Source organism: Protomyctophum parallelum (assembly GCF_964188405.1).
Source record: "Protomyctophum parallelum genome assembly, chromosome: 10".
In the NCBI taxonomy this organism is placed as follows: domain Eukaryota; kingdom Metazoa; phylum Chordata; class Actinopteri; order Myctophiformes; family Myctophidae; genus Protomyctophum; species Protomyctophum parallelum.
This window is the reverse complement of record NC_139704.1, coordinates 21,906,739-21,918,343: the sequence shown is the minus strand read 5'-3', so window position 1 is coordinate 21,918,343 and position 11,605 is coordinate 21,906,739. Positions and strand designations below refer to the sequence as shown.

Genomic DNA, 11,605 nt, shown 5'->3' with positions numbered 1-11,605 from the left:
TGGCGATGACATGCTGCCTGGGCTGTGCCGACAGTGATAATCGATTAAAATAGGGACAGCATCTGTGTCATCTTAGATTTTAGGTATATATATAGCAACATAACGTTTTCAGAAAACTCTCTTGTGCATCTGCTATTTTTGAACATCTTGAGATGAAAGATCTTGAAAAGGTTTAATTGTATATATTACATTTTTTCATAGTTTTCATAGTATTTTTTGTGTGTGTATGTGTGTGTGTGTGTGTGTGTGTGTGTGTGTGTGTGTGTGTGTGTCCGAGCACGGAATGTGTGTGTTTCCCTGTGTCCGAGCACGGAATGTGTGTGGGTCCCTATGTGTCCGATCACGGACATAGCATATTGTCACCACCAAGTGTCACTGTTGCACCACTCACTTCAGACGGGTCTGATTTTTTTAAACACACATTAGGTCAAAAAACTTTTGAGAAGTACTGATTTAGAAGGCACTACTTGTAGAATCGGCCCCCGGATCTTAATGGGTTAAGGGGTAGTATAGTAGTAGTAGGGGTATGGGCAAATGCATTGGAGCGAAAAGTAAACATGGAAGTACTTTGCAAAGAGTTTCTAACTCAACCAAATCTGATTTACATTTTGGGGTCAGATTGTCTGCCAGAATGTACGTCTCTCTGTCTCTATTAGTGACAGGAAAAGTGATACTGTAGATGTGCTATAAAAACATTGTGTGAAGCATCTGTGATGCCGTGTTGATAGTTGAAATATTTCAGTTTCACATTTTGGCTTATGGCTTAAGGACACACCCTCCAGTTTCCTCCAGATAGGATGATTTAAGACATCTCTGTATGCTCATTTCCTTCACTCTCTTCCATTATGCTGTATACTCAACTTATATCTAACCACGCAGAAAAAAAAGAAAAAGTAAAAGAAAACAATTAGTTCACTTTTAGTTTATTGGGTGTATTTGTCAGTCACGCGTTATTATGGGTCCCACCGCAGCTCTATAGGGAGTAGATTGGCCAGTAGTCGCTGTGATTGACAGTTCTCGTTTTTTGCAACTATGCATATAACCCTAACCTCAGTAAAACTATGCCTAAACCTAACCTTAACCTCAGTAAAACTATGCCTAAACCTAACCCTAACCTCAGTAAAACTATGCCTAAACCTAACCTCAGTAAAACTATGCCTAAACCTAACCCTAACCTCAGTAAAACTATGCCTAAACCTAACCCTAACCTCAGTAAAACTATGCCTATAACCCTAACCTCAGTAAAACTATGCCTAACCCTAACCTCAGTAAAACTATGCCTATGTGCAGTGAGGAATTGCCATTTCTCCAGCACTAGAGGTGTGCATTGGCACTGCCCGCACAATTCAATTAGATTACGATTCACCAGGTAAAGATTTGATTCTACGATGCATCACACTTTTCTATTTTACTGCACAACATGGCACACTTTTCATCAGTCGATACAAGCAGCCAGATATACTGAACAAAATATTTTATTTAGGATTATATTAGATACATTATAGCCTATACAGTGTTATATTATAATTATATTTAGGCTTCGATTATCGAGTGTGTCACATTGCTGTGCAATGCTGCTAGTTGCACGGCAGAATCGCGATGCATTGCATGAATCGATACATTTTCTTTACACCACTATTCGGCGCCCAGGGAGCAGTTAGGGGTTTACTGTCTTGCCCAGGGACACTTTGACACGTATACTGGGCGGACCGGGGGGTGAACCGGTGACCTTCAGATTACCAGAAAGAAACCCCAACTTGCTGTTGTTAACTGTATGAGTGCTTTTTGTAACTCAGCCAAAATTCCCAACTGAGTTCCAGTCCAACATATCTTGGTTTCAATGTGATTCGTCCACATGTCAAATGGAATGTATTACCTCGGGGTCTGGATATCCTCTGCACTGAAGAGTTTTTTTTTTAGCTGTCAATGCACCTCTTTGATATTGCTCAGTGTTTCTGTATTGAGGATTAATGTCATGCATGACAGGGGGGAAAAGCTACAGAAGTCATCTCTATGTTGATGACTTCTTCCAGTGATGTCATGAAATATTCGGCAGTGCTGCACCCAGATTGCCATAACTCACTCTACCTACACACCATTAAAGGGCCATACCGGTGGTCTGGCATGTGTAGCCCATTGACTACCCCTCACTGTATACGTGGTAGCTCAGCCATGCATTTCCCCCAAACTGTACCGTGATTTGTTGTGTTCTCGAGGAACAAAACACTGGATTCCAAGAATTCAAGTATGGTATGAAAATCAATTTGCTTGGGATGGGCTATTTGTTGTTGTCAAGCTTATCTGTTATAATTTAATTTGTAAGCCATTCTAAAGCGCAGATTCAGTTCAAAAACAGCCTCTGGAGAAAGGTTGCATGATGACAATAAAACGTCCATGCCTTTTAAATCGTGCAATTATGCTTAGCCAACATGGACTCAATTATTCGGTTAAGTTCTCTAATGTTTTAATGACATTGGAGATAATGTAGACATTGCATGCTTTCATATACATGTCAGTTCCTTCCCCTTAATCAATTTTTTTACCTCCACCGGTAGACAGCCATGTCTTAGGGCTGTCCATCCCTCCGCCCCTCCGTCCGTATGTCCATCATTCCCATCATATCTCAGGAACACCTTGAGGGGAGTTCATGAAATTTGGCACAAATGTCCACCAGGACTTCTGGATCAACTGTAGCATGTAACCGTATGTACTGTAGTCTTCACTACATATTACATCATTCTGGACGGGCAGAGGTGTACTGTACATCCGCAATGTGGCATTTCTCATCATCTGTCAACCGTAGTCGAGATAAAAGACAATTGTGCACTGCACTCTGGTTTATCTCCCATTGCTTTGGCCAGATCTTCCTCTCGGAGTCCATCGACTCTGGCTATAGCATCTACGTAGATAAGTAAATGGCCTATAGTTCCTCCGGTAGTTGGACAGGGAGTCTCCAGAAGAGTAAATCAGAGATGATCTGGGTGTTATCTCTCTAGCAGTGTCCAGCAAAAACAGCATGTCTCATGGGTGACCGTAGTAAAACTTGGTGATATGTTGTCACCACCATCTCTGGAAGGTGTTTCTTGGACAGGTTCTGTACTTGCATCAAGTTCCCTCTTCATTATCCCTGTTTCAGAACCATATAGGATTTTTGAGTGGTGCAACCTCTCCTATAGACAGCTATGTGTGTGGCTGTGTCCCTGTGTCCGAGCATGAAACTAGCGTTATAGCGTTTGTTAACCACCAAGTGTCACTGTTGCACAGCCTAACACACAGACACAGACACACACAGGCCAGGGAGGAGGGCTTGTACAGTACAGTACAGTACAGTACAGTACAGTACAGTACAGTACAGTACAGTACAGTACAGTACAGTACAGTACAGTACAGTACAGTACAGTACAGTACAGTACAGTACAGTACAGTCACTTCAGACGGGTCTGACTTTTCATTTAACAAGTATTTCTATAGTTATGGTTATGGTTATCATGGTGGTTATAATTATGTTTAGGTTAACTTTTTATTCCAAACTCATATTTGATTTGGCACAAACATCCATTGTCATGGACTGCATGGAGGATGAACTAATTAGCAGAAGGTATAGTCAAAGGTGAAGGTCACTGTGATCTCAACATGTTCATTAATAAATTCCATCAACGTCTTCGCCATATATGGATGCTGCAAAGACACAGATGTAAACGGCAACTAGTTAGATAGAGGCATGAAAGCATGTTGTGTGTTTATTTTTAACTTTGTGTTGTTATTCTTTTCACAATTTATTATTTTTTCGTGTATCAGATGTCCAGCTCATATGGGCTGCCCTAGTGTAGTGGTTAGAGCATAATGCCTTTCATGCGGAAGGTTGTGGGTTCGAACCCTGCCTGGGGTCGACGTCAGCAAGGGCATGTGGTCGCTACGGGTTCCTTAACGCCAAGTCAAATGGGTTCATATCTGAGCCAAGTCTCCTGAGGAGGCGCGTTTGATGGTCATCTGGTGGTGCCAACCCACAACCAAAATAGTATGAATTAAGAGAACTGTTCTACATAGAGCTTTTTCAGCTTGGAATATGCTCCCTTTAAATCTGAGACAAACCAGAAGCAGATTTTCTTAAAACAGAAAACAACACAAAAATAAATTGATGAGTCCTTTATCACAATCAGTGCCGGGATGCCTTCAAAATAGGAGCTCTGGGGAGCTGGAAAGACATGGCCGCTTCTATACTGAAACCCTGGATTAGCAGATACAAGGCATTCTTTCTGCTAGTGAACGGGACGCTAATATGACTGAAGTGCGAAGCGTACGGTGGCCGAGAGTAAATTAAAAAAAGGAAAAAGTTCAGAATATTCATTGAGGATGCGCTAGGACGTGTACACACCTCCTATGCATCCGTCGATTGGATTCCCTATGACGTGTGGACACGTCGGATGGACGGAACCTGTTTTAAAGGCAGCATCAGCCTTTTTTTTTATTTTTTATCCCACGATTTTGTAACCCATTTTTCACCCCTGTGTCAATCATCTAATGTGATCCTGGGCTCTACAGACCCTCCACCAACCTAGTCCCCATATATGGGGGACAAGGGGAGAGCAACGGACTTGAACTCATGCTTCCTTAATTCATGCCTGAGTGTCCAAGTTGCTCCTTTACACCTGACAGGGGGGAGTTTCCCTGGTTGGACGTAGCGCGTGGAAGGAACACGTTATTCCAGCATCAGCCTTTTTGTCATGTGGGCTTCTACACCAGCCTGAGGCACCGTATTCGGCTGCAGCAAAATCCAGGGCTAAGTGTGTGTGTGTGTAGCCTCATGCCACTTTATGTTTTGCCTATTAACTCTTGAACCATGAGTTGTACAAACACCATTTAGCATTTTTTGCTACTACTTCTCCAGATTTTGCTCAGACCTCGCACAAATCGCTCCACGTATAGAGTAGTCTCTGGAGTCATGAGATGAACATGTCTCATGCTGACATTTAATGTCCCATTCCAATTGGATATAATTGGCTTTAAAATGTTGGGGGAGGGGCCAATTTTACAAAGAATGCCAAAAACGTAATGCATTGCCCGATCGACCCTACATTGAATCACGTATTGAGTGGCCTCTAGACAAGGCAGCGGAAACACTCATTTCCCTTAGGCCCCTAGGAGACACCACAAATGCTACAAATGTCACAGTTTGTTACAGAAAAAGGAGTTTGGCAACCAAATTACACGTGATCTCAGGGATAATGTGACAATGAGTGCTATTCCAACAGTTTTGCGTGGGAGCGGAAACAACCTCGAAAAGCGCTTTCACTTCTGCCGATAGGGGGCGGCACAAATGCAAGTTGAGCTGTATGTCAGAAGCGCAATTTCCCCTCACTGCTTCCTCAAGTCCCGACGGCTGTAACCCATATCATACACAGGCTCCGTGGTTAGACCACCCGGCCTCCAGATATGCGCTCCACGGTGCACCCCTTTCTAGTTCAGTCTATTGTTACTTTGAGAACTAAATCCCGCAAATGCAAATGCAGCTTTGTATTTTTTATTGTAGTTCCAGTTCCAGTTCCACAATGTCCTCTGGAAATAGCTATGGCTTCAAAGTAGCCTCACACTTACAACAGCTGTAGAATGTCTTGTAGTTTTAGCCATGATTCTCTGCTGTGTCTGTTGTCTGCAGCTATGGCTGTTGTTGAGGTGGAAGCTGGCCGTCGCCTGTCTTGAGATGTTGTTTTGGAGAAGCTTCCTCTAGAAATGCTCCTCTGGACCGACGGGCCACAAGTTCCCAATAATGTCTTCTCACCATAGCAATCAATCTCTTGACTATTTCTCTTGGCTCTTGCACACATGCAGCTACATACAAACACAACGCAAGGGATATGAACGCACAAACACGCACACACACACACACACACACACACACACACACACACACACACACACACACACACACACACACACACACACACACACACACACACACACACACACACACACACACACACACACACACACACACACACACAACGTCTGTGGTTTGATGTCTCAATCTCTGTGCCATCTGTGTAGTTTCAGCTCTTGTGTTCTGTGTGCCCGCATTTTGACAGAAAATTATACTCATACATTGCATTATACACATGATTTGTGCTCTGATATATTGGTCATAATTTGTTGCAGTTATAATGAGATGAGTATTACGCATTGTGAGCTTGTTGAGAGCTTGTACTGTAGATCAGCCATTTTCAAGTGCAAATTAAGCAATAGTAATCGCACGCAGTGAGTGCAGGCAATACATGGACAATCCTCTGTCTTTCTTTTTGCCCTTACAGTTATTACATGGATGGCAGAGTCAACCGGGTGGAGGACTTCTTGAAAACACGGCTGTTGGACACGCTGACGGAACAGATCGGTAAAGTCATCAAGGTAAGAGTTAAGGTCAGCTTACATTATCAAGCCTTCAGGGGTGGTATAGAACGCGATCTACCAGTAGATCACAAAGGCTGTTCAGGTATACCACATGACATCCATCCATCTTTAACTGATTATCCGTAGTCGGGTCACGGGGACAACAGCTCCACCAGAGAGCTCCAGACATCCCTCTCCAGAGCAACATTAGTGACTTCCTCCTAGGGGGATCCCGAGACGTCCCAAAGCCAGTGAGTCGATGTGTGCCCCGGGGTCTCCTCCCAGTGGGACGTGCATCGAGGACCTCCCTAGGGAGACGCCCGAGAGTCATCCTAACCAGATATCCGAACCACCTAAGCTGGCTCCTTTCCAGGCGACCCTATATCTAAGGGAGATGCCAGCCACCCGTCGAAGAAGACTCATTTCGGCAACAACCTTATTCTTTCGGTCATGACCCACACTTGACCACATAACATGCCCCTGAAAATAATATAATTTTAAAACATCAAAAAGGGCCTGTCAGCTCAAACCCGCAATGCAATACTGTTTTCAAGAGTGTTGCGCACTCCTCAATCTTCCATACCAAGTGTGAATCGAACGCCTGTGCCACTATTTCAAAGCCCCCTCAGGCACATTTTTGACAAGGTGCGTTGTTTGTTTTCTTTGTTAAATATGAGTCTATGAATCCCTGTAACAGTGATTAAGGGCTACATAAACTAAGTTGAGTTGAGTTAAGAGAGGCGACAGCGAGTGGGCTTATTTTCATTCGAGAGACTTACGTTTAGTTTCCCTTTGACCAGGTCTTGCCAGGCTGTATATCAGCTTACATCCCTGTGTCTTGCGAGCGTACACTGACACATGTGTGCTGCACAAGTGTTTCAGGGTGTGTGGGTAGTGTTCACAATGAGGTAATATTACCAACGCTTGCTGCTGCAGCAGACTCGCTAAGCTGAAGCCAAGGGCCGGTGCCAAAGTTCTCTCATGCCGCAGGACAACAGGAGTGAGCATTCTCAGCGGAGGAGGCTTTAAACTCCAAAACGCAAAACAGAATTATGTCCATAGGTCTCAGACACTTTGCTGATCGGCTGAAAGCATGTGTGACATTGTACAGCCGCACGCATCTCTGAATCAGTGCATCTGTTTAGCATTTGCTTTATCGATAATAAAGTGTCTGAGATACTGCCGGCGTCAGGTTTCAAAGCAGTGAAAAGCCTGGACGGGAGAACTTAGCAGCGTTACTCCTAGATAATGGATTCTTCTAATTGCCCTCAAAGTAATTTAGAAGGAGTGAGATGTCCTGTTTTTACTGGTGCTGAGCCAGTTGGAACAGGCAGCACAGTGATGTGCTTTTCCCAAAGCAAATTTCAGATTCTCAATATTTTGTTTTCCCCGTTAACCATTTAAACGCTGATGTACTTATACTGTACATCAAATAGTGAATATACCGATACTGGTAGACCATGCATTTTCGCCGAATGATTGCATATTTTTTGCTGAATGTTTTGATTGATTGTTATTGAATACTTTATTAGTCGGAAATGTAAACAGCATGTGGTACAGTAAGACAAAATACTTTGCCTTTTTTTTTTGTCTATTTTTGAATAGTTACAATAGCCGTGTCAATGTAGATCAGCTATAGTTGAACAATTTTTATGTTTTTCAATGGTTAAAACATCACATACATACACTTTCTTTTTTAATGTATGAAAATCATTTGAAAATAGTCGATCTACTTGTGAGCTTGCGGTTATTTTCAAATAGCCAATGTACTGTATGTATATGGCTGAATTGGTTAATGTATGTTTTGTAATAATAACCAAACCAAAGCCTGCAAAGTTAATTAGAAACTAAACTTTAATAGCAAATACTTACAACTGTGTTCACTAATGCTTAGTAATGTATGAATCATGCTTTTCATAATATTTGGTAGTGCAGTGGTTCCCAAACTTTTTCATGTCAAGGATCCCCAAGTGACACTCATGCCTGCGGACCGAGAAGATTTTTTCGGCTCTAGTAGTGATTCTCAGGACCCTTAGTTTGCCATACAATATTTACAGACCCCACATTTAATGGCATTTATATCTCTGAGACCCCAATTTATATTGTAAAATCAATGTTAATTTAACTCTGAGAGTGTACAAAATGGAACCAAATGGACCCTCTCAGAGTTACTGACCAAGAAGGGCCCATTTGGTTCCAAACTATCATTTAGCTGGGGACCCCCTGGAACTGCCTCAAGGACCCCTGGTGGACACAGTGACGTATTGACCTGTCTGTCACTGTGATGCTTGTGTCCTCATCCTTCCAGGTAGTGAACACACACGCTCCGGGAAAGAAAGTATGGCTGGGTGGAGTGGGGCCTGCATGGGCCGGAGGCATCAACAATCTGTCTGACACGTACGCTGCCGGGTTCCTGTAAGTATACTGCTTAGTATACGGCTCCATGCACCACGTTCTCCCGTTATGTGTCATTTGTGACGCGGCGCTATAGGCATGTGAGCGCACATGTAGACATCAAAGGGGGCTTCAGCCCCTGCTGCCTCTTTACCCGTCTGTAAAAACAAAAGGCCTCTCCACTCTATGAATTCAGCATTTACTATGGTAAAATAAATGCAAATGCCCCCTTTCCATGCCGTACCAGAAGGCAGCCTTTTAAGACAATTTCCGAAACTCTCAACTTGAGTGCAGAATTCTTTGTTGAAAGAATTGCCCTCTGTGTAGAAATCCATACCATACGCCACAGTAAAGACTTGATTACACTATAGTTGAGTGCAGTGCCCTCACTTCCCTGCACCTGTATCTGTATAAGAGTGCCCTTTTAGAAATTTCAGTCCATGCCCCTCTAAAGGCCTATCCATGAAAACCACCGAAAACTACAACATGACCTCACCACTCACCCAAAACATCTCTCTGTTTTTACTAACCACAGTTTCGGTGGTCAGCTCTTAACCGAAACACTGGAATGGATAGGCCTTTAGAGGGGCACAGAGTGCCGCGCTATTTCAGTGAGCTTGTAGATCTGCTATTTTTCAATAATATCTTAAGTTGGCTTGAGTGTTGCAAGGGTAAAATTCCTGTCCATCACTGTGGAGACTGGGGTTTGACTCCTCCGCGGTGCATCCATCCACTTTGGCTGGAACACTAACATTAAAATGATCCAATTAACACTTATCTTATCTACGTCAATTAAAGCTCATTATTTGTTAAAAGGTTTGATCGATGTTGTTTTTGTGTGTGTGTGTGTGTGTGTGTGTGCATCTTGCTTTACATTGCAGGTGGCTCAACACGCTGGGCATGGCTGCCGTTCAGGGGATCAATGTTGTGTTGCGTCACTCATTCTTCGACTACGGCTACGCTCACCTGGTGGACCAGCAGTTCAACCCTTTACCTGTGAGTCTCTCCCGCATCTCCCGTTCTTTTCAGCACAGCTTTGATTATTAACCTGTTGCTACTAGTTGCTACTAGTGATGTTTTACCAGTCTGTTGTGGCCAGCGTTCTGCTTTATGCAGTGGTAATGGTATGCTACAGGATAGGGTGAGCACCTTCAGCCATAGGCTCACACTCCCCCCGAGGATGCATACGGAGCGATACAGACTCTCTTTCATGCCAACTGCTATCAGACTATACAATGCTAATGCATAAGAACTGCCTCCCCCAAATGGCATATGGTCCTTGGTGGTCCTGGTCTTGTGTGGTTATGTTATGTCCACTTGTGTCTGTTGTGTTCTTCTGTTTGTCCAGTAGTTTTAGCTTTTTATGTGCCACATTATGCTGTTGTAACACTTCAATTTCCCCTCAGGGATTCATCTCTCATCTCACGTCTTTGTCACATGAAAATAGCACACAAATGGCACAAACGTTGCCAATCTCCAAGCTCACCCAATGTGTCCCTTCGCGACACGTTGTGATGAGCGTGTAGTTTGGGTAGACAACATTCTTCAATGTCGTACTTCCTTATTTTCAAGTCACATCTAAAAGGGCAGCACCTTTTGTAATCTCTCAAGAACAGATTCTGAGCTGCGCTACCGAATCTGTCAGCAGGGCCATTCAGAAAGTGTATACATTGTTGATAGTGGGAATGAAAACACAGGCGCACCACAGTGGAGGGCTGAGGGTGGGCCACACGGGCCAACCTCCTGTTATACACATTCTAATGAAGCCTGCCCCCAGAGGCAAATTCAAAGCAAACAAACAGCAGAGGGCGTTGTTTTTCCTTTTTTTGCCGATGGGTTCGCACCTTTGTAACTCGCCACCTGACAGCAAGCATTTTTGAATGGAAAACCTTCCCCAATGAAGACTAAAGCAACGCGGATAATAGTGGATGTCAGCTTACAGGTGTAACCAAAACATTTTTGGACCTGCCAAAATGATAAAAAATGGGAAAAAGGGATAGGCTATTCGGCATACAGTATACCTTTAGACAGCTCTGGGGAAGTATTATTTTCATTGTATTGTATTTTCGTTCTTAGTTCTATTTAGTGACTCGTAGGAATGTGACAGGAATGTGACAGCCGGTTATAGACTGGTGACCACCGGAGAGACAGGTGACAGCCGAAATGTAGACGGCACCTGGGAGCAGTATGGGTTGGCAACCCAGCCTGTGTCTTCCGTGAGGAGGAGGCCCAACAGCCCACGGTAAGGCCTTTAGGAGGGCCATTCAAGCCACCGTTGGCCCTGGTGGAGCCTGCGGAACCATTGTGGCCCAAGAATCTGCCGCTCCTGAATGAAGTGTCTGGTGCTGTGAGTCTAGTGCAACGCACAGGTCCTGGCTGCACCTGGTGAGAGCAGGAGTGGACTTGGTGAGACGTAGGAGGGGCCTGGACAGGAGTCAACCCACAGAGCCTATAGTCCTTCCACGCGCCAGACCTCTCAGTCCCGGCAGAGTAGTTCGGGAGCGGCGGACTGTGTGGCCCTGTCTTTCCCTAATGGGACTGATCGTGGGTAGCTACTTGGCCAAAAGTCGGGACTTGATCACCTGATCAAGTCCTGGGTCACCTGAGTGAGGGGTATGATGTTGCGAGACCCGAAACCCAGATGACCTTGGGATACATCACTGAGGATACGTCCCAGGTGCATCCATGCAATGTTTTTTCGTTCTTCATTGTATTATTTATTACTACATAAAAGTGTTGTCAATATCATTTTTTAAGCTTAAGTTTAGGGTATGCTCTGTACCCAGCCTTTCTAGCCTGCCTCACTGGCACCTCTTGTTCTTTCCCGTGG

General features: G+C 44.1%; 1 protein-coding gene across 1 annotated transcript in view; it reads left to right on the top strand.

Annotated features, from left to right (window-relative positions):
- hpse2 (heparanase 2) overlaps window positions 1–11,605 on the top strand; it is a 121,683-nt gene that overhangs the window by 81,489 nt on the left and 28,589 nt on the right. The window contains exons 7-9 of the mRNA XM_083775341.1: window positions 6,306–6,399; window positions 8,690–8,796; window positions 9,657–9,771. Of these exons, the coding sequence (XP_083631467.1) occupies window positions 6,306–6,399; window positions 8,690–8,796; window positions 9,657–9,771 (316 nt within the window). The remainder of the gene's footprint in view (window positions 1–6,305; window positions 6,400–8,689; window positions 8,797–9,656; window positions 9,772–11,605) is intronic.